The 24082-nt window shown below is 43.7% G+C and overlaps 1 protein-coding gene across 1 annotated transcript; it reads left to right on the forward strand.

The window, feature by feature from the left end:
- The first annotated feature begins 59 nt into the window (after nucleotides 1–59).
- On the forward strand, nucleotides 60–24082 carry OLFML1 (olfactomedin like 1). Its single transcript, XM_058545879.1, has 3 exons — nucleotides 60–675; nucleotides 2882–3170; nucleotides 21751–24082. Exons 1-3 carry the CDS (start codon nucleotides 550–552, stop codon nucleotides 22539–22541), a joined length of 1206 nt encoding a protein of 401 aa, XP_058401862.1. The 5' UTR covers nucleotides 60–549; the 3' UTR covers nucleotides 22542–24082.

Below are 24082 nucleotides of genomic sequence, written 5' to 3' on the forward strand. Positions count from 1 at the left end.
GGGTCTCCTCCCAAAAGGACTTCTGGGAAAAAGATCCTGGGAATTTTTGCCAGAAATGAAACTGAGATTCCAACTCTGAGAAGTTGGGGGTGGTGTGTGGTGTGTGTTGGATCAGGCCTGTGATTGGACTGCAGAGTCTGCTAGAGAGGAAGAAAGCAAAAGGAAAAAGGAAAAAGCTGGAGAGAGGGGAAAAGCCCTCCCTACCCCGAAACCAGTGCACACTCCCCCAGGCCTGGAATAGGGTGCAGCCACTAGTCTCCGGGAGGCCAGTGTGTGTCAAGGGTGATGCCCACAGATGGACCCAGGGAGCTCTCTACCCCAAGTTGGCCTGCAAGCCCTCCAGGGACCGGCTTGCCAACAGCTGGACTTGATCACCAGCTTGCAAATTGAGATCACGCCTCTGGTAGAATAACAAGCGAACTCCGCTCTCAGGCTCTTTTTGGAGGATTTGTCACAGCAGTGGCTAGAAAGCAGGAGACCACCACCTGGACCCTTGAGTCTTCTTCAAGAAGCACAGCCTAGGAGATTCCACCCTGAGTGGTTTGCAAGATGATGAAGCTTCAGCGAGCTTCTGCTTTCCTGGTTCTGTTCCTTGCGACTTTTCTGCCCCCGCCACAGTGTGCCCAGGACCCAGGCATGGTGCACTACATCTACCAGCGCTTTCGAGTCTTGGAGGTAGGTGGCATCTGTGCACCTGATCCAGGGGACATGCCTCCTGGAAGTCACTTTACCTTACCCACGCTTCCCTATCTACTGGGATGCACTTTTCCCAGATAATAAATGCTAATTACACTGCTAAAGTTCGAAATTTTTCGTAATTGAGTGGTTTAGAGCACCAGCTCGAGTCCAGACTGCCCCACTCCCAGGCCCTGAGCGGAGCTTCCCTCTGTGCTCTGATCTGGCAGTTTTTCTCATCTGTAAAATGAGATGATAATAAAATTTACTTCCTATGGCTATTCTGAGGATTTAATAAATTAATCCAGATTTGGAACATTGCCTGGCATGGTGGTAAATGTCCAAAATGTTATTATTTGATAGTTTAATTTTCAAAAGACGAAATTTAAAAATTTTGGTCACTTTTTTTTATGTTTTACTGTATCAGGATGATAGAGGATGTTAGCTTTTCTTTTTGTCTTTTTATGATAAACCATTAAGTCACTGTGAAAAGTCATGATATTGCCATACCCAGAAGCTGTCTCAGCTTCTTTTGCTGAACTGAACTTGGATGTAGAAATGAGCAGATTTCAACAATATTAAACAGAGAGAAAGCGTTGGGGCCCTCTTCTCCAGATGTTGAAGCTACTACTTCATTAAAATTTGCAAACCCAACATTTTTGCAGCACGGACCGGCTCTCAGGGACAAATGTAACCCTCCGCCCTAGCCTTTGACATACCCCTGGTGTCGACATTGCCTATTTCATACTTAATGCCTTTCTTTTGTACAAGTTATATTTTGATAAATTACCTTCTTTCAAAGACATTCTTATCTTCAATATTTATTTTCAACATTTTCCTGAAAAATCTTTAAGTCCAAATTATTTAGTCATCTAGTTACAGTCAGGGTAAAATAATTCCACAGGGCAGGGTGAACACATTTCCTAACATTGCCTGGCCAGCAGACTGAGGCCTGGAGGCGAGGGATGAGATGTTCCCAGGCTGGTGGCCTCTTGCTGCTGCTTCACATGTTCTCTCCTCAGACACCTCCTCTCTAGTCTCACCTCCTTAAAAGTGCCAGCATTATGCTCAGCCATGGTCCCTCTGCATTTAGCACCGACATGCCCTGGGATTAGTGCCCGCAAGTTTCCTCACTGTCTGAAGAGTTTGTCTGCAGACAAGAGTGTAAAGTACAGACTGATACTTTCATAGCTATGAATGTTGATTTGAAAAAGAGAGATATGATTTGTACAGATCGTCCCACGTTGGTCGTGGTGACCTGGAGGGGAAGCCAAGTCCTAGATGGCACTCGCTGTTGGCCAATGTGGACACTTAACAACAAGTGATACCGTCTCCACCCTGAGGGCTTTGTGTCAGAGGGGTAAGAAAAAAGAGGATAATTTAGGGAATTACTTTCTCTCTCTCTAATTCCCTGTCTCTAACTCTCTCTCTTTCTCCTCCTCTCTCTCCCTCCTTTGCTTCCTCCCTCTCACACACACACTGTCTCTCTCCCCACCTCTCTCTCCCTCTCTTTTTTCTTTCAAAATGAACAGTCTTACATACTGCCGTTTGGAGTATAAATTTTTACCACTTTTATGGAGAGCGTTTTGGTAAACTGCCAAATGAGCTTTACGTATACATACTCTTTTACTCCGCAATCCCATTTCCATCCTTCATGCATTTATCCTTTCATTCAGTAAGTATTTATTGAGTGCTGCTATGTGGTAGGCCCTGTGACAGGTGCTGGGGATGGAGTTTACTTCTGGAAACCTATCCTAAGAAAATAACCAGATAAATACACAAAGATGTAAATACAAAGTTTTTTTAGCATTTTTAATTGCCAAAAAATTGAAAACTACATAAACGTCCATCAAAAAGAGTCTAATGGGATTCTAGATCATTAAAATTATGGTATAAATATATATTAATTGGTATTGAAATATGTTCACAATATATCAGCAAGTTAAAAATATGTTACAAAACATACATATAGCGAAATCATATTTTAAAAAATATATTTATATATGTATGACTAAATGCATGGGAAAACTAAAAAATTGATAAAGTATTAATAGTACTTTGAATTAAGGAATTATGGGTGATTTTTATTTTCTCCCTTTTTGATTATTTGTATTTATAAAATCTTTTCTATGAATGATAGCTATTTATATTACTTGGGCAATTTAAATAACTAGAAATAATTTGGGAATTTATTTTGTGACTGAAGGAAGGACTGGAAAAATGTACCCAAGCAACGAGGGCATACATTCAAGACTTCCAAGAGTTCTCCAAGAATGTATCTGCTCTGCTGGGAAAGTGTCAGACCTACAGAAGTGAGTGTAAGAGTGCAGTGCATAACCTGGGACTCAGAGTCGAGCGTGCCCAGCGGGAGATTGACTACCTAGAGTACCTGCGGGAAACTGATGTGTGCCCGGAGTCAGAGGACAAGACGCTGGCAGAAGAGCTAGTCCAAGAAGCTGAAGACGAGAAAATGATCCGGACTCTCCTGAATGCAAGTAAGACAACTGCCTCTTTTACTACTCCTTCTAGGGACTTGCACACTCAGAGACACAGACTCTGCGCAGGTAGGAGTCTGACCAAGTATGAGAGTGAGACCCGGCTGTGTGCTCTTGTGTGCATGAGCTCGGAAAGAAACCTTAGCAGGACAGGTGTCCAAAGGAAAATCCATTCTCAGAAAGTAGCTTTTCCTTTCACAGGATGTTCCTACAGGATCCGTAGAAGTTCCGGGCTATGGTGACAGAGGTCAGCCCAGGAAAGGCATCTCCTGATAGACCTTGGTTTGGTGGACCTGTGTGGTCCCAGATCCTCCCAGAGAGAATGGCAGGTTGGATTCTCCCAGGGCCCTGTGAGTAGGGAGCATCTGCAAATGTGCCAAGCAACAGTTTGCAAGTGGAAATGGCAACAGCCAACTCTCAGGGCATGGGACTGCAGTGAATTATTGTATGTGCTGTCAGCATGGTGATATCCAGGGGATTTGTCTTCTATATTGTGATCGGTCAGAATCACTTCCAGGCTATTAAGAATAATGGTTAGGAGATCAAGTTATAATAAAAGTATCAAGCAACAGAAACATAAATGAGAAGGAAAATTTCCTCTGCATGAATCCATTTTATTAAAACAATGAGGGAGACAAGTCCTCCACCTCAGAGTCTATATTCTGAGAGGGTTTCATTGCAAATAGGAAAACTTTATTTATACGCTAATTATGTCTGCCTCAAATGTGAGAAACTCCATCAGGGAAACAAGACATAACTGAGTGCCATCATTGTGCTAAGAGTTTCACATCTCTTCTCAATGTAATCTTGGTAAGAACACAAAGGGTCATTATAAGAAGAAAGGTCTTCCTATATGAGCTGACACTTGATCTGAGTTTTGAAGAAGAATGTTAGAGAAGGACGAACCAAGGACACAGCCAGTGAAGGCATAATGTATCACAGGCATGAGGGCATGTAAGACTTGAACATGTAGATCTGCAGATACGGTTGAGTGAAAGCTGCTTGGGGCAGGTGAGTGTAGGGAAACAAGATTGAAGAGTTCAGGAGGACCCAGATAATGAAAGACCTTGCATGTTAAACTAAGGGGGTTGAATTTGACTGGAGAAACTATAGAGAACCATTGAACAATTTTAAGCAGGGGCATGACATGAAGGAAGAGGGCAAGACTAGAGAGGAGACAAGTCATGGAAATACTGCAGTAAACTGGGCAACAAGCGATGGTGTCTACATTATGTGTCAGTGAGATGGAGAAGAGCAGATGGATTTGAGAGCCATTGAAGAGTTGGAGTCCGCATGGTTTGGTTTAAGAGTGAAAAATGAGTGAGAAAGATGAGTCCAGGGTGCTTCCTGGCTTTTTGGCTTAGGTCATTGGGTGGTTGGTCTGAAATATGTTGAGATAAGAAACCTAAGAGGAGTTTGGGGGCACTTATTACTCAGCTATTTTTGGGGGGAGAGGAGCACTTATTACTCTGAAATCTTCTAGTTCAATTATTTGTTCACTGCTTATTTTCTGCCTCGCCATCTAGAAAGTCTGCTCTCTGAGAGCCTGGATCCTGCATTTCATGTTCAATGCCATGTCCCAGCACCTAGAACAGTGTCTATGTTCAACAAATATTTGTCAGTGGATAACTAAGTGAACAAATGAATGAATGGAGGGATGTCAGCACAGACAGAGGGATTATTAGGCTTTGATAGAAAAGAGAACATCTTATCTCTGAGTCAGAAGACAGACAGGACAGTGCCGTATTTACAATACTAATCAGTTGATCAAGTTGGTCAAGTGAGTGATCCTTTTTGCCCTGACATTGTCTTGAGATGAACCATCCTCTGAGAAGGAGCAACTGGGGGTAAGCATGAGGTGAGGGAAGGGGGAAAAGGGCAACGATGAACAAGCAGATTAATACAGACTGCTTAAAACACTGATGGGGAAGTTTGGGTGCTAATGTAGCCTGAACTAGAATGTGCCTGAACTTTCTTGCCAGGGGTCAGGCAGGACCCCAAGCCTGAACAGTGGTGCTGGATTGGATCTCTGAGCTGCTTCTGGTCGCTGGACTCTTTAAGCCCCTCAGGCCTTGAGGTTGCCCCTTTTTACTCCAGCTAGAGCTCAGCAGAGGTCCTGAGTCTGGAATTGCTGCTTTTTCAACCCTCATCCTCTGCCTCATTCCTCAGATCCTGGAGGCCTGAAATATTTCCTTTCCCAGCTCCATGGTGAGTGAAAACTTCTCTTTCAACTTTTCAGAGATTGCTGCATCTATGCCTGTTGCCTCTGGAGCCCTCATTTGATTATTTGTCAGTTTGTGATTCAACAAACACTTTTGCCCCCTTCTATTGGATGGGCCATGTGTTACACAGTAGGGATGGAGGAGTGAGGAGAACATGTCTGCACCCTGCATTGGCTTTCTTACTGCTTCTCTCGCCTCTGGTCTTGCCTCCTACAATCCATCTGCTGTCACATAGACATTACCACAACATAAAATGGATCATATTAGTACTCTGTGTAGAATTTTTTTGTCATTCACCATCAATCATCAACAACAAAAAAATCCATTCAACTCTCTTAACCTTTTATAGGGAGAAGAGCCTTCACAAAGTGGCCCAAGCTGACCTTCAGCTTCTTCTTCTCCATAACTTACCTACATGCTGTTGTAATTAAAAAGTATATACAGTTTTTTTCTACTTACCCTTTATGACTCAAAAATGCTGCCGATTCTCTGTGAACCGCCCCCACCAGGCAGAGTGCTCCTGGAGCACCTCATTAAACCCTCCAAGGGAGCACTAACACTCTCAATCACACATATCTGCGTGTATTTGACTCCTCAACCAGACCATGAACATGTTAACGTTTCGTTTTTGTATTCACAGAGCCGGGGTCAGGGACCCCCATGGAGGAGGCTGTAAAAATTGTTTATAGAAGAAATACTGATGGTAGAGGCCCCTGAGATCCTAGTTTAGGGAAAGACAAACTTGCAAACAATCACACTGTGTGATTAGTGCTCCCCTGACCTACTATTTTCAGAGATTCTCTGCCCCAGGATAGACTTTGGAATGCCAATTTATTCCCCGGCCATGGACGGATTTGTATTTTACATACTGTGCCCCTCCCCCAATTTGGAGCCATTTCCGTTAGTAACTAGGCCTATCTTAGTTTTCTAATGCTGTGTAACAAATCATCACAGATTTAGCAGCTTAAATCAATACACATTTATTGTCTCAGAGTCTCTGTGGGTCAAGAGTCCAGACACAGCTTAGCTGAATCCTTTGTTTAGGTCTCAGGAGGGTATAGTCAAGGTGTTGACTGGGCTACATTCTCACACGGAGCTTGGGGTCCTCTTCCAAGCTCACTGAGGGTGTTGGCAGAATTCACTTTTTTTTTTTTTTTTGTGAGGAAGATCAGCCCTGAGCTAACATCCGTGCTAATCCTCCTCTTTTTGCTGAGGAAGACTGGCTCTGAGCTAACATCCATGCCAATCCTCCTCGTTTTATTTCCCCAAAGCCCCATTAGATAGTTGTATGTCATAGTTGCACATCTTTCTAGTTGCTGTATGTGGGACGCGGCTTCAGCATGGCCGGAGATGTGGTGCACCGGTGTGTGCCTGGGATCCGAACCCGGGCCACCAGTAGCGGAGTGCATGCACTTAACCGCTAAGCCAGGGGGCCAGCCCCAGAACTCACTTTCTAGTAGTTGTAGGTCTAGGCCCTCAGCTTCTAGAGGTCACCCCTCTCCATAGGCCGCTCACAACATGAGTGTTGTGAGCCAGGAGGAGAATGTTTCCCTTCAAGAAGTGCCCAGTCCCTCTTTTAAGAGTTTTTATCTGATTTGTCAGGACCACCGATAATGATCTTCTTTTTGATTAACTCAAAATCAATTGATTTGGGACATTAATTACACCCGCAAAATCCCTTCAGCTTTGTCTTGTAATGTAACCTAGTCAAGGAGTGCTATCCTATCAGATTGCCAGGTCCTGCCCTCCCTCAAGGGAAGGGGATTATGTAGGGAGTGTCCAGCAGGAGGTGGGACTCTTAGGGGCCATCTTAGAATTCTGCTAGACCCAGCTGGTGCTATTAATTACCTGTACCCTCCTTCTTCCTACAAGGCTCCCGATCTTCCTATCTTCTAGCCTTGGCATGCAGGGACCGAGCCAGCTACAGAACTTCCACTGAGATCCTTAAGACTCAAGTCAGCACACTTGTGTGGGCAAACACCTTGGGATTATGGGCTAGGGAGGGGTCGCGAGAGGTCACATCACAGAGTTTCATTCATAGATACACTCTGTCTTAGAGAGTTTCTTTGGAAAACCTGTAGGAAGAGGATGATTCACCTTCTTTGGAAAAGTCAACCTAATGTCTCAGGAGACTTCCAGAAAAGACTAACATCAGTCTAAATGGTTCTCATTTATTCTTGGGATATTTCTCCGGCAACTACAAAGGGCCAGATACTGGGGAAAATGAATAAGATAGAGTTGCTCTGTAGTTAAGCCATTTCCTACCAAGCTGTTCTCAAGTCTTTAGCGTTTATTTAGAGACAATCCACAAATGATGTTCACGTGAGGGCCACAATCCCAGCGGTATTTGAGGGATAGATAAAATTCTTAGAATCTTAGCACTAACATACACACTCTCTCTCTTTCTCCCCCCTTCTCCCTCCCTCCCTTTCTCTTTCACAAACACACAACTTGGAATGATTTTTAAATATGTTAGATTGTATTCAAGTAACCTTCACTCACTGCATTCTAAGTCTTTGATTCTATAACTTTTATTAGTAAAAAGAAACTTTGCACTGCATCTGGCAATTTATGGCAAAGCACCATTGCCTCAGATACCCAGACTGAGAATTTATTCAACTAACAGTCTTTGGCAGATTCCACAGGCTGCATTCTTGTGTGGATAAGAGTATTAACCTCTATTTAACTTGTAAATAGCTTGTGAAGAAAAATTCTCAAGGCAGTCAAAACAAACTATTATAGCAGATTTTATTTTATTTCCTGTTTTAGTCCAGCTCCTTTTATTGCAAGAGTGCATGGGCGTTACCTCAAGTAACCCTCTCCCTGCTGAATTAAATAACTCATATCTTTTGTTAGATCATGTTTCAAAGAACAAAGTCTGTTGCTGCAAATTTAAATGCCTGTGGGATCCATTCAGGCAGTGTCAATGTGCCCCATATTCAAAGCCATTAAAAACAAAATGAAACAAAACCCAAAACAAATAAGTGAACAAAAAACCTACTGGAAGCCAAATAAAACCTATCTGTGTGCCAGCTCCCAGGGTCCATTAGTCTGTGATGAATGGAACAAAACATTAAGATGTAAAATTCTAATTTGCAACAGATGTATTTACCACAAAGGAGGGGTGTGAGGGTATACACACAGGTGTAAACACAGGAGAGTGTGAGAGGGCTTGTGTGTGTGTGGCTTTAAGCATTTGGTATATCCTATTGGATTATATCATCTAATTCTGACAACAACCCTGTGAGATACGTGTTATAATTCTCTCCCATTTTGTAGATGAGGAAATCAAGTAACTGAAAGGATAAGCAATTTGTGCAAAGTCACACAGTTAATTGATGCCAGAGCAGGGATTCAAACCAAGGCAGGCTAATTCCTACACATACTAACCTCTCCCATCGTGCCATTCTGCTCAATAGTGGGAAGCATGGGAATGTCAGGGCTCAGATCAAAGATTTAGGTGGGTCATTCTGGCCACAGTGTACAGAATGGACTAGCAGTAGGGGAGATTGAGTATGCATAGGAGAGAGAGCCTGGAGCCAGGCAGGCCATCTCCAGGGCTGTCACAGGGGCACGCCAGGTAGGAGCCTTCTGTTCTGAGACTAGATACCTGGGCCCGGAAGGCTCAGCTGTTTCTGACTTCGTTGTGGGACTATACCAGTGGGACTATCCCACAAACCCTGGCCAAGAAGGGTCCGTTTTCTTCCCCCACCTCCTTGGTTTTTGATTTGCTGCATTTTCTTCATTTACTTTTAAAAAATAACACTGTTCTGCTTCCCCCCTCCCCAACCCCATTCTCTCAGTTAACAGAAGAGTTCCACACACACTTTTCTGTGCTAGAAATCTCAGGAGCATCCCTTTCGTCCCTCATGTGACCATGCGTCATATCCAGTAGATTCTTCCTTCTGAATATCTTTCAAATTTATTTTTTCCATCTGCATTGCTCTCTCATCATCTCTAGTCTTGATTACTGCCAGAGCCTCCTAAATGATCTTCCCATGGTCAGTCTCTCCTGTTCCAGGGCTTCATCCTGTATTGCCACCATGGTGCTCTTGATAGTGTTACCATATCACTGCTTTATCAACTTTGATGGTAACTGCAACCTACAGGGTGAAGGAAACCCCAGGAAATCACATAAAGAAAACCCTTTACAACCTGACCTCAACCTAGCATTCTTTAAATAATTTCTTTTATTTTTCTTTATGAAAGCAATACTTGTTAATTAAATAAAAACTATGAATATTGTGTGTACTATATATATTGTATTTACTTTTATTGTAAAAGTAGATATCAAGCCAACAATTGAACACAGCAACTTTGAACATGTCTCAGCCTTGTCTCATGCCAGTACTGTCTGTCCCCATCTGCATGATGCTCTCTGCTGTACCTGATCTGCTATTCTGAAAATATAAAATATACTTGGTGTGTCCCTGCATTATTCATGCTGTCTACACAGCAAGTCTACACAGTGCCTGGAACATTCATGCTGTCTACACACCCAAGGCTACACAGTGCCTGGAACAGAGTAGAGATCAATATTTTCTGACCTCATGGGGGAGTTTATTAGAAAGTGGAGGTAACTATTTGCCAGGGATTGCATTAAGCCCTTTTATCTGTTACCTTGTCCAATTCGCCCATGACAACCCTGCTAGGTAGATACTATTATGACTTCTTTTCAGATGAAGAAACCGTGGCTCAGAATGTTTCTCGCAGCACCGTCTTCCTCCCACATTCCTGCTACAGCCAGGAGTACGCCCCACCCACTAGACACACTTGAGTCATCTCAATCTCCATATCTGCTCACGACACCCCCCCCATCCCACATCATTTATCCAGTTATCTGTTGCCACAACAATGCTGCATAACAAACCACTCTGAAACAGTGGTTTAGAACAACAATCATTGGTAATTTCTCAGGAGTCTGCAGGGCGGCTGAGCACTTCTCTTGGTCTGGGCCAGGCTCGGCTGCTCTTGGCAGGCTCCCTAGTGCATCTGCAATTAGTGGCACATTGCCCAAGGGATGGCTGGTTGAGGATAACCTCAGCTGGGAGGGCTCAGCTTTCCTCCACATGGCCTCCGATCTTTCAGGAGGTGAACCTGGGCCGTTCTGATGGAGTCAGATGCCTGAGAGGAAAAGGGCACAAGCACACCACGGTCTGGCCATTTTACCACATTCTTTTGGCCAAAGCATCTCCAAGTCTGGCTACGGATCCCACCCTCCCACTAGAACCTCTAATAGCATCCATTTAAGGCTTTTGGTCTTGATGTTCCTGGAAACAGGCAGCAATCAAGATCAGTTTCTAAGTATGCAAATTTCTATATGAAAGCAGGGAATTAGGCATTAGTGTGATTGACGGTTTTGAGGTGAGACCAAAGAACCAGTGAGAGGGCTGCTGCAAAGTTCAGGTTGAGGCAAGCAGATCCCAGCCCCTCACACTTTGAGAAAGGATGGAGAGAACAGGACAAAGTGAGATTTATCTCACAGGAAGAATCCATGGCAAAAGGTCAAAATGACTGTTTTCTAACCAGGCAAATGGGAGAATGGCAGTACCATGCCTAGACATGGAGAACATTTCCATCCTTGTTATTTTGGTAAGAATATTACAGGAAAAAACAAAAACCAGATCAGTCTTTAAATGAAAAATAAATAAAAGCAAGAAGTTCATAATTATAACCTTGGAAGGCTTAAGATGTTGCAACAGTCAGATAATTGATGCAAAACAGAGGCTTTTGCATCAGAAATTCCCCAGATGACTGCCCAGTTGGTGCTTCGCTTCACATGAGTGTTGACCAGCCTGGATCCTCTAGGACAGCAGTTCTCAAACTTTTAGTCTCAGAAACCCTTTACATCTTTAAAAATTATTCAGGACACCAAAGAGTTTTTGTTGATGTAGGTTATATCTATTGATATTAGTCATATTCATAATTAAAATAGAAAAAATTGTAATATGTGCCAGAATAGGACAGGACATACAGCAGTGAATGTAACAGATTAGACAAAGCCCTGCCCTCATGGGGCTTATATTCCATTGAGGGGAGTCAGACAATAAATATGTTAACAGATACATTTATAGTATGTCAGATAGAAGATAAATACTGTGGAAGAAAATCAACTAAGGGAAGAGGTTTATGGAAAGCTGGCCTCCTCTGTAGGATGCATCTGAAGGAGGCTGGCTGTGTTGGACTCCAAGCTGTTGGATTCCAGCTGTCGAGACCCCACAGTGGAAGCAGCCTGGACTCACACATCTTCCAGCTTCCATGCTTTCCCGTGAAGTTCTCAGCTCCATATTGTTGAGCAACACACAGCCATGCCTCACGTCTGTTTTCTTTCTCACCATCTATTGCTAATAACCAATAAATGGAAGCTGTCAAGCCTCTGTACTGGGTGCCATGGAATATTTTGAATTTAGTGTTGCAAACCTAGAAAACGCTTTGATATGGATTTACTAAAGAGTTCTGTGACTCACCAAAACATATAGAGCACTTGTTGTATGCCAGGCCCTGTGTAAGCCCTCTGCCTAGATTCACAGCCCTTCTGCAAAGCCCAATCCTCCTATGGCTCCCTGAGTACCATTTCAGACAAGCTGGCCTTCCTGACATCCATCCCCTCAGGCACTCAGACAGTAAAATAGCACCAGCTAATGTCCACATGTACCTCTTGCTATTTGAATGTATTTTATTTCTAAGTTGGCATAGCATGAGTTGGGATAGCAAGTTTGGATACTGACTAATATTGCATTATCGGAATCTAACTGATTCCTGAGTTTGGACAGTAAGCAGTAAGAGTTTGAATAGTGAGGGGGATATGTGTTGTGTCCTAGGCACTGTGGATAAAATGACAAATAAGACACAGCCCCCGTCTAAAGTGCTTGCAGGGAAACAAAGTGAATAAGCAGTTCCAATTCAGCCTGAAACTGCCCTGGAAGAGGGCTGCACAGAATGTTCTGGACACACGAGAAGGAGCAATTAACTGCCCTGCAGGAGTCAGAGAATTTTGCTTTGAAGGATGAGTAGATGTATCCCAAGTTAATAAAGGTGAGCTAAGGAAAAATTTGGGCAAAATCTAAAACTTGTGAGAGGCCATGGCAAGTTTGGTGGCTAGCCATCAGTCCACTGTGGCAGGGAAGTGACAAAAGAGGAGATCAGATAAAGGACCTGGGGTACCATACTAAGATATCTGAAACTTCTTTTGTGGGCAAAAAGTATGAAATGGCCCTGATTTCCAGAACAAAGTCCACATTGACAGTTTTATCATAATAGCTTGAAGCTTTGTAATTGATTACTCATCTGAGAGCTGTCATCTTTGTCATCCCAGTGTCTGACATAGTACCTGTCACTTGATAGTATTGACAAATGTTTATTAACATAAATACAGTTCAGGTGCTTGAAAAAGTCAAGTTTTATAACAGAGAATTTCAAGAAGCCTTCAAAATACTCATGGTTTTACAGGAATTCTCTTCTTTTTAACGAATGTATCACTCTTCTTCCCAAGCAAACCTGCTCTTCCTGCCCTGTGGCTATCTCATGCATCCCGTCACCCTCATCCTGGAGTCTGATTTATCACCCAGCTCCCTCAATCTAATCAGTTACTGAGACCTGACCTTTCTTTTTTATTTCGTGAATCCATACCCATTTTTTTAAGCCCATCACTACTTAGATATCTCTCATCTGGATTATACTCACAGATTCTCTACCTGTCTCCCTGTGTCCCCTTCCTCCACCTCTATCCCCCAGTCCATTTTCTACCAACATCCAGACCCATGAGTTATTCCCCTACAGAGGGACAAATCTCACCAAGTCTGGAGAGTGTTGCTATTAAATAAGGCAAAAAGTACTAAAAAGATTCAAATAAGTGATATTTGTATATGAATTTACTTTGAGGCCTTGGGCCAAATTCTGTCCTAGTAGCTTGTCTACAATTCTGCCTGAGGGGGAAACCTCAGATTTTCATTTTCTGGTTTGCAAAATGTCCTTGTCTCTGTTAAATGATTTGCATCTTGGCTGGACTCAAAGATTTTAAATTTATTTCCTATCCTTCCTCAGCCTTTTCTTCCTGCTAATTATCTCTTTTAAGAGGAGCACAGCGGGGAGTTTTAACTTACCCTTTTACTCAAATACTGGAAGTATATTCTCCCCAAATTCCAAAAGAAGAGGAATTTATAAAAACTATAGAATATCTGCCCTGAAAAAACTGTAGAGAGCATTCAGCCTAAACACCTCATTTTATGGCTGGGAAAGCTAAGGCTGGATTGACAAATGGACTTTTAGGGAGACACATAGAGAAACAGAGACCTAACGCAGACCACTCAGGTCTCTGACTCCCAGTCCCAGGTTCCATCTACAAAGGAAATGATAGAAGACGCAGAAGGAAGCACGTGGGGAAAATTCTGTGTTTCTCTTTTCCCAGAACTGTGTTTCCCTGATCCAAACCATCTATCAACACTCTCTTGTTTTGCTATTTGTCCAAGGACTCTGCATTAAAAAGGAGGAGTAAAAGGAGAAAGAAGAATTTTCGTATTAGTTTCTGCTATATTTTAAATGAACATTTTCTTATAGGTAAGACATTGAATGTGCCTTGTTCTTAGACACAGTCCCTCCGTAGCTGGGCTGCAACCCTGCTGACTTTCCTCCCAGAGGGATGGGCAGGCTGGGGGCTTCCTAGTCAAGGAAGATATCATATCACCCTGTGATTAGGTCCCAGGGAGTCCATTGCTCTCACCCATCAGTCTCTGGGCAGACCCAGACTCATCCACTCTCCACCCCTTCCCACCACATCATTCATACACCCATCTACCATGACCCTGGGGCTGGCTGGAGATGTCCTGGTTGGCCCTCCCTCCGAGCTCACGCTGAGCTCAGAGGACCCCATAGCCATGTGACCCAACCAAGTAACTTGTCCAAATCTTAATTTTTTTTTTCACTTGGAAAATAGAGATTAGAATATCTACCACTTAGGCTTATTGTAAGAACTAGATAAGTTAATATAAATAAAGTACCTATCACAGTACCAAGCATAGTGTATGTATTTGTAGATATTTATTAACTTCTCAAGCCTTTGTGCTCATTCCTCTATAGGGAACAGCTTCTGAGCTTCTCTAATGGCTCATGGAACCCCTCTCTTCCCCACTAAAGGTATCTATGATCACTTACAGGCTTAAACCTTCATTCACTCATCCTCTGTGATCACCAGAGAATGTGGGAAAAGCAGAGCATTCATATGAGACAGATTCAGCTTATGAAACTGAAGAAGGATATACCGGGTCCTGGTAAACAGAGCAGCCCACTCCTCCATCTTCTATGCCACAGCCTGTAGCCCCCAAAGCTTAGCATGGAGAGGGATCCTTCTGTTAGCTGTTCCTGCAATGCAAATGAAGGACCTTGAGTGTCAGGCTGAGATTTTGAAACTTATTCTATGGTTCCTGGCTGGCCCGGGCTTCTCTGCCTTCCCCAAGTGTTTGGCTTCCTGTAATCTGGGCCAACTGGGAAAAAGTTGACCCTGGGGCCACAGGGAAGCAATCCCCCAGTCTGGCAAAGCATGTCTTCAGAGGGACATGATGGCAACTGATGGCTGAGAGACTTCTACAGCTGGCCCCAAAGTTTGGCCCTGGCCACAGTGTGGGCCACTCAAGGCCACTGGGAGCAGCCATGATGACGTGACCACTGAAAGGACTTTCCTGAGACTCAGCTCTTCTCAGCCAAGGTTGCTCCCCACCCTCACACTTGCCATATGTTCCCTTGAGGAGAACCTTGTATCAGATTTTTAAATGAAGTAATGGACTTGAAAGTTTATTAAAAGCTTTGAAGTACTTTACAAATTATTATTTACTTAAGATAGGCCTGTGGTCAGAATTCTGGATGGGGAGCACTATTTAGACCCTAGAAAAACATCTGCTTGAATGAAACTATTTTCCTCGTTAATTCAATAGATATGTGTTGAACCCACAGGCCCTGAGTTAGGCAGTAGGTACAACAGTTAACAGGAAGACAGAGGCCCTGCTTTTGTGAAGCTCGTAGTCTAGACGGGGAGAAGGACAAGAGCTAGTAAATAACAGATAACATGATTACAGAATGTGATAAGTCACCTCAAGGAAATAAGAAAGATGCTATAATAGGTCATTTTAAATTTAGATACAGTTGTCACAGGAAGCCTCTTAAGGAGATGATATTGAAATTAAGATGCGAAGGATGAGTGGGAGCAGACTGTGGGGAAATCAAGGAAAAGAGCACTCCAGGCAGAAAGAACTGCAAGTGCAAGAGGCCTGGGGCAGAAACAAACTTGACACGCTCCCGGGATAGCAAGAAAGCCAATGAAACCACACCATAGTGGGCAAGGGGAGGAGAGGAGAAAGTCCCAGAGACAGGGAGGGACCATATCATGATGGTCCTTCAGGCCAAGGTAAGGGGTTAGGATTTTATTTCCAGTGAGATGGGAGAAAGATTTTAGCAGGTCAGTCACATAATATATGTTTTTAAACAGATCCCTCCTGCAGCTTTGTGGAGAACATGCTGTAGGCGAGCAAGAGTCAAATCAGGAAGACAAATTAGAAACTATTGCAGTGTCTAGGCAGGAGGAGAGGCTTCAAGGAGTGCAGGGGGAGAGGAGGTGGGGAGAGGAAGAGAGATGTATTTGAGCATTTTAATTTAAGCATAACATCATATTTTAAAGGTAAGTTTTACTATCAGAACTTGCTAGTGGTGGAGAGATAGAAGGAAAGGAATCAAGGATTCAAGGAAAGGAATCAATCAGGCAAAAAACTTGGTTGACGGTTCTTGCCTGAAATGAGAAGACTAGGGAGAAAGAGTTTTGGGGACAAAAGCAAGAGTTCTGCTCTGGAGGTTAAGTTTGAAGAGATTCAAGAAGGAACATTGAACAGGCAGTTGGACACATGAGTTCGGGGCTAAGTAGACATCCAGATGGGATGTCATTCCAGATACAAATCTTGAATTCATTATCATTTAGAATTCACAGGATATTTAGAGCCGTGAGATAGAACGAGGTGACTCGGAAAGTGATTGTGGATAGAGAAAAGAAGAGGTCTGAGGACAGAGCACTTAAGGTGAAAGATGAGAAGGAACTAGCAGTGGATGACAAGGAAAAAAATCCAGAAAGATGGGAGGACAAACAAGAGGAGAGGTGTTCCAGAATCAAGAGAAAAAGGAGTTTCAAGGGGAGGTGGTAATCAACTAATCAAATTTTGCCGAGAAGTTGATTCAAGGGTGAGAATTCACCCTTGGATTTGGCAACACAGAGGTTGTTGGTGACCTTCACAAAAACTGATTCAGTGGAGTGGGCAGGGGAGTTAGACCCGTGGAGAACGGAAGCTGATTAGAGTGGCTTAGGGTTAATTGAAGGTAAGGAAACTCCTCTTTGAAGGGGTTTTATTATAAAGTAGAAGAGAGAAATGGGGCCACACTGGAAAGATTTTCCAGGATGGATGACCTTACAGTCTGTTCAGTGAGGGGAATGATCCAGTAGAGAGGGAGAGACTATTGAGGCAGGAGAGGGGAGATAATTTCAGGTGCGAAGTCCGTGAGTAGGTGAGAGGGGACGAGACCACTGCAAAAGTAAAGGGAGCAGGAGGGAAGGCAGGGAAAATGACTGGTGCAACTGGTTGGTAGAGTTAGTGGTTGGAAAACTCATTCATTCATTCAGCAAATACTGGCCTATGATATGCCAGTTGCTATCCTAGGGGCAAGACATATAGCAGTAAATGAAACAGATAAGACAAAGCTCATGCCTTCATAAAGTTTACATTCTATTGTGGGGAGTCAAGCAATAAATATGCTAACAGGTGAATTTATATGTCAGATAGAAGAAAATAAGCACTATTGGGGCTGGCCCGGTGGTGCAGTGGTTAAGTTCGCCCACTCGTTTCGGCAGCCCGGGGTTTGCCAGTTCAGATCCTGGGCATGGACTTGCCCACCGCTCACCAAGCCATGCTGGGGCAGTGTCCCACATAGAGAAACTAGAAGGATGTACAACTATGACATGCAACTATGTACCGGGGCTTTGGGGAGAAAAAAAGGAGGAAGGTTGGCAACAGATGTTAGCTCAGGGCCAATCTTCCTCAAAAAAACCAAAAGAAGATAATAAGCACTATGGAGAAAAATGAACTAGGGTGAGAGGGTTATGGAAAGCTGGAGAAGGGGTTGCCATTTGTTATAGAGTGGTCAGAAAAGACCTTAACAATCAGGGAACATTTGAGAACAGACCTAGAGGAAGTGAGGGAGGAAGCCATGTAGATTTCTTGGGGAAGATGATTCCATGCAGAGGGAACAAAGCGTGCCAAATTCTTAAGGCAGGAGTGTGCTTGACACAATTTGAGGAACAGCGAGGAAGCCAATGTGGCTGAACAAAATGAACAATGTGAGGGAGTTGTAGGAGACAAGGCCACAGAGGCAGTGGGGGGACAGCTCACATATGGCCTGGAAGGTAAAGACTTGAGCTTTACTCTGAGTGAGATGGGAAGTCACCGGTGAGTTTTGAGCAGACATGTGACATGATATGACTTACATTTTAAAAAGAGCCCTTTGGCTGCTGTGGGAAATGGACTATGGAAGTCAGGGATAGAAGTGTGGCCTCCATGTGGGAAACTATTGCAGTAATCCAGGCAGGAGATGGTATAGTTCTCTGATTGCTTCTATTTTCTCAGTGAAGTAAGAGGCAAGATCTTCATATGAGAATGAGATGGGTATGATGGAGGCTTGAGGAGAGAAGAGAAGGTAGGATAACAGTGGGTGATAAATTGATTAAGGAACTTAGGTAGAATTGCTACCCAAACAGCTGGCTGTTAACAAGCAGTTTGCTAAAATGCATACCTACCTCAGAACCTCTGGGACTTCTCTGGCTGTGCACCTTTCTTCTTCACGTCCAGTTTCTCTCCTTTCACCCTGTTTCTTGTCCTCCAACTCTAGCTGGCATCCAGTTGGCCTAGAAAACCCAAGCATTTATTAAGAAGAAAGTGACAACTCATTGGCACATTCAGCTTCTTATTCTAAAGCCTTTGGAAGGACTTTCAGTTCTTCTTGTGAGACTGTTATACACCCGACTATCATTCCACCACCTCACCGTCCAGCAGTCAATGAGTTCCCAGCTCTTAGTAAAATCATCCCCTTCTATCCATGATACAGACCTCGGCAGGTGAGGGAGACCCATAGGGTACCTCATCCTTCTAATAAGGCCACAACTCCCTGCCACCCTGACACTGCTCACCCCACAAGAGACTGTCTAACAGGGCATTCCCAACAACAAGTCCACAATTAGAACTCGTGACTCACTTTTACCAAAATGACCAGTAGAACTAATCTCATCTTGACCCATACGCCTCCTTAACTTGGTCACCATGAGAATTCCAAGAGTCTAAGGTCATCTCGAAGATAGCATATTTAAGGTCCAGGTAGAAGTGGCTTACACTGCTTCTATCCACATCCCATTAGACAGAACACAGGTTGATGGTGCAGCCTAACTACAAAGGAGGCTGCAAATGTGTAACTAGGGGAGAGGAAAACGAAATGGCATTTGTTGAACACAGACATTGTCTCTGCCATAAGCTGTCAGAGAATAAACAAGTAGGCACACAGAGACAGTGGTGACACAAAGATCTAGGGAAAAGAAATCTTCGAGAAGGAGGAACTGATCAATACTGTCATGCTACAGAAAGGTCAAGTAGGATATGGACATAAAAGGACTGATTTTCAGTTAGGAAGTCCCTGGTAACATTGTGAAGGGTAGTTTCTGTGAAGTTATGATGAAGTGAAAGAACGGGAGGTGTAGAAGTAGATAGAGAGAATATAGACTATTCTGTAGGAGAATCTAGCTATATAAAATATTAGAAAGTGTGGAATAACTAGAAAAGGGTACCTAATTGATGGAGAATTGTTTTTTTTAATATAGGCAAGACGTTTACAAGCTAAAGAACTAGTAGTGAAGGAGAAATTCAAGATAATAGAAAGGGAATAATTCATGGAGGAAGTCTAGAAGAAGCCAGGAAAGGATGAGACCAGAGCACAAGTAAATGCATTAGTCTTGGACAGGAAGAATGACATGGCCTCCTCTGAGATGTGTGGCTGGTTCTCAAGGGTAGGGATAACCAAAGAAAAGTTTATAAGTGAGGGACAGGAAGTGGAGGGAGTTCATGTCTAACGGTATTTAATTTTTCAAAGGAGTTAATCTGCTGTTATGAAGGGACCGATGGGGTAGTTGGGAGGGGAGATTTAAGATAGCTGCTATGTAAATAAATAAAAAAAAAATTAAAAAGGGCCGGCCCCGTGGCTTAGCAGTTAAGTGCACGCGCTCCGCTACTGGCGGCCCGGGTTCGGATCCCGGGCGTGCACCCACGCACCGCTTCTCCAACCATGCTGAGGCTGTGTCCCACATACAGCAACTAGAAGGATGTGCAGCTATGACATACAGCTATCTACTGGGGCTTTGGGGGGGAAAAAAAAGATAGCTGCTATGTGGAAGATGGGGGGCTCACCATGGGGAGCAGTACAGTATATACTACACAGGGCTCAGCTGAGGTTGTAGACCCCTATGTGTAGTGGTACCAGTCTGCACCATAGTGAGATTTTCTCCACCAGCACACAGTTCTTCAGGGCAGAGGCAGATGTTTGAACTGATCTAGGACCAGGGGTGTTTGTAGAGTGGATATTGTGGAATAACTAGGAGTTGCTGGGTGAGGGTGCTGGTGAGAGAGCTATTACAATGGTCTAGCCTGGATAGGAAAGGCAGTGAGGTCAAGAGAGGGCTGACAGCCTGGGAGAAAGTAGACGTCAAGGGACTGGAGGGCATGAGGAAACGGAAGAGCAGAGGAGGTGAGAGCAGAGGAGTGAGAAATGGAAGGATAAGATGTTGTTGCAGAGAGTAGGATGTTAGAGTTCTAGATTTCTAACATGGAACAGTTCTGAGGGCTGGGGGGAATCCAGAGCATGGCCATGGGACGGGGTTGCTAATGTGGTTTGAAAGTAAGGTGCCTTGGAGTTGAAGAGGTTGAAGTGCTCAGGCCCTTGATGCACATGGAGCAGTGTCCTGGAGAACAATCAGTGACTTAGGCTATAAGGAATTGATAGCCTGAGATACACAACAGGAAGGATTTTTGCATGAAAGTGAAAGAATAATAGTCTGAAATGGCAGTGGGGAGCTAGAGAAATGTAAACCTCTTCTTTTCGCTTCATCTTCCTCTGCCTAGTTTAGACCCTTATCATCCTTTTTGGATTATAAAAATACTGTCCTAATTGATTTCCCTGATTTTGGTCTCTTTCCCATGTATCCATCATACACATGACTGCCAGCTTAATGAATCTTGTAGAACAGCCTTGACTATGTTTCACTCCTGCTCAAAAACTTCAGTAGCTCCCTATCTGCCTATAGAATAAAATCGATATTCCCTAGCCCCACCCTCAAGGTTCCAGGCACAGAGCTGTTTTCAATTCACAACTTTGTTTTATGTAACCAGTTTGGGGCGATATCAAGCATTTAGCTGGTATTGGTTGACACTCTTACTACTTTACTAATCTTGGAGGACTTTCCCAAATGTGGCTTTGTTAACTGTCAGGAATGTACTTCCCACCCATCTCAGAATGGCATCTTCAAGGGCCAATGCAAATGCAGATTCTCCCCTGCCTCAAATGACATCTCCCTTTTCTCTCCTTCTTTTGTAAAAAATTCACTTTAAGCTTTATAGTCTGGTTAGTCATGTACCTATTAAGCAAGAACTATTTCTAACTTATTATTGCACCTCAGCCCATTGCACCCCCAGCTCATAACATGTAGCTCAGGATCTTGCCCTTTGTAGGTATCCAATATCTGCTGACTAGATGCATGCGTGTGTTCATGAATAAATAAATGAATGGTTGAATAGAATTCTTAGAATGTTCTGGTAGTGTTAAGGACAGAAGTATTCATGAGAAGATGATCTTTTTCAGGGTGTAGGGTTGGTATTCTATTTTTCATCCTCAGTACTTAGCATTGTTCTCAGAGAGCATTGTAAGCTAAGTATACAGTAGATAGCCAATAAAATCTTGGTAAATGGAATTGAATTAGGAGGATTCACACCTAAGTCATCGTCACTGTGTCAATCCCAATGCTCTAGAGAGTGACAGGTTCTCTGACACAGCTAATAGTTCTTTCTATCCTGACTGGAAGAAAATGCTCACTCTTATAACTGGACAGCAACTCCCTTAACAGAGACCCATTTATTCATTTAAATCTTTGATTCATTGACTCATACAATAAATTATGATTGATCTCTGTGTGATAATTTTATTCTAGACACTGAAGGGGGAAAAAAGCAATCTGTCAGAAAAGCAAACATCTCATGTTTATAAAGTAACCTCTCTTTTTTCTCCTGTTTGGCCAGGCTGTGACAACATGCTGATGGGCATAAAGTCTTTGAAAATAGTGAAGAAGACTACGGACACACATGGCTCCTGGATGAAAGATGCTGTCAGCGACTCTCCAAAGGTTTACTTCTTCATTGGGTCCAGAAGCAACACTGTTTGGGAATTTGCAAACATGCGGGCATTCGTGGAGGATGGCACCAAGCCAGGCCCCCGGAAGCTAATCCTAACACGTTCCTGGCAGGGAACAGGCCAAGTGATCTACAAGGGTTTTCTATTTTTTCACAACCGAGGGACTCCCAACGAGATAATCAAATATAATCTGCAGAAGAGGACTGTGGAAGATCGAATGTTGCTCCCAGGAGGGGCAGGCCGAGCGCTGGTCTACCAGCACTCTCCCTCAACTTACATTGACCTGGCTGTGGATGAGCATGGGCTCTGGGCCATCCACTCAGGGCCAGGCATCCAAAGCCATTTGGTTCTCACAAAAATTGAGCCTGGCACACTGGGAGTGGAACATTCATGGGACACTCCATGCAGAAGCCAGGATGCTGAAGCCTCATTCCTCTTGTGTGGGGTTCTCTATGTGGTCTATAGTTCTGGTGGCCACGGCCCCCATCGCATCAACTGTGTCTATGATCCGCTGGGCACTATCAGTGACAACGATCTGCCCAACTTGTTCTTCCCTAGGCGGCCAAGAAGTCACTCCATGATCCATTACAACCCCAGAGATAAGCAGCTCTATGCCTGGAATGATGGAAACCAGATCATTTACAAACTCCAGACAAAGAGAAAGCAGCCTCCGGAGTAATGCCCTACAGCCGAGATGGAGAGCACCATGGCTATGGATGCTGCTTTCCAGGACAATGAGGCCACAGCCCTTTTGCAATATAGTATCCCTCCAGTCACATACAGGGATAGGGTCCAGAAGTGGGAATGCATATGCCTCCTTTCCCAGATGTTATTGGCCTTAGGGATCTTCCAAAAGCTTAGTTGAGAGTTTGTCATTCAGAAATTTTTCAACAGCTTCCATTAGCCATCCAAACCTTCTGGCTCTCAAGGCCTTCCACATTCTGATCCTGCTTACGTCCAGCCTTTTCTTTTACAAGCATTTACTCTAACTCCCCCCGCCTCAGCAATTAGTAATATAGACCACCCACTAATACTCCTGGCTTTTGTCTCCTCTGGCCTTTTTGCTGAAGCTCTTTCTTCTTTCACAAATGCTTATTGATATTCTTCCATTTTTCACTGCCCAACTAAAGTACTACTTCTTATTGATGTTTAATTTCCATTTCCCCTAGCTTTGCCCCTCCACCAGGCTAGGTAGATATAATAATAAAGTAAAAACATTAACATTTGAATACCATTTTCCAGTTACAAAGTGTTTGCACTTATGTCACATCATTTAATTCTCATCTCATCCTTGTGATATGCAGAACAAGTCTTTATAATTCCCATTTAAAGATGAGGAGAGTTTAGATGAGCCGTTCAAAGTAACACAGCTACAAAATGAAAGACAGAGCTAGAAAATACTGCAAAGTCCTTAGTCTTTCCATTGCCCAAGGAAGCATCAAATATGTATATTTCTTTGTCCAACCTTTTATAAGCAATATGTTCATTATTTCAGCCTCAAAATAATGATATACCCCTTCAGCCTGTTTTCGTGTCTGCACAAGACTTTCCTAAAGGCTTTTCAAAAGGTACTTACTCCAGACAACCAGCCTAAGGGTGAGGACCCACCTCCAGCCTCATCTTGGCTTACCTTCCCCTGCTTCTCTCTTCTTCCCTGAAATACAATAAAACTGACACTCAGCAAATAAACCTCATGAGGTTATATTTGCCTGCATACCCTCAGCATCAGAGTTTCAGGGAGGGCTGCCTGTGCTTGGGTTTACTGCGAACCAACCCCAAGACGCAGAGGCCCTTGGTAAATGTTGTGGAATCTGGATGGAAGCCAGGTAGCAGGCAAGTGACTCCCTGTCACAGCAGGCGTACCATGTGGCACAGGGGACAGAGGACAGCTGTGCCTATCCAGAGGGGCTTCTTCAAAATCTTTCCCACGCATCCGTCCAATCAGCCTGTTTGGGTCACAAGTGCAGGCTGTGGTGCCACTCTGTGTCATGTGCCAAGGCCTCTGTCCTTCCAGGTTGGTCACATGAGAGAGTTTGCTTTGTGCCTTTGCAGCTGTTTTCGTGACTCTGCCAAGCCCAGGCTGGGACTGTAGGCAGTGAAGAGAGTTCATTTGTTTTTTCCCCAGGGCATTTGAGTAGATCTTTGGCAGAATAAAATTACTCACCGCATGGATACAGCACAATTACCCACAGTTCCAATAAAGTGATACGGAAAGCCCAA

Source organism: Diceros bicornis, chromosome 7 (genome assembly GCF_020826845.1).
Source record: "Diceros bicornis minor isolate mBicDic1 chromosome 7, mDicBic1.mat.cur, whole genome shotgun sequence".
Classification (NCBI taxonomy): domain Eukaryota; kingdom Metazoa; phylum Chordata; class Mammalia; order Perissodactyla; family Rhinocerotidae; genus Diceros; species Diceros bicornis.

Coding starts and splice junctions, on each gene's coding strand:
- OLFML1 (XM_058545879.1), top strand. CDS start 550: ATGATGAAGCTTCAGCGAGCTTCTGCTTTCCTGGTTCTGTTCCTTGCG. Junction 676..2,881: donor AGCGCTTTCGAGTCTTGGAG/GTAGGTGGCATC, acceptor TTGTGACTGAAG/GAAGGACTGGAAAAATGTAC. Junction 3,171..21,750: donor CCGGACTCTCCTGAATGCAA/GTAAGACAACTG, acceptor CTGTTTGGCCAG/GCTGTGACAACATGCTGATG.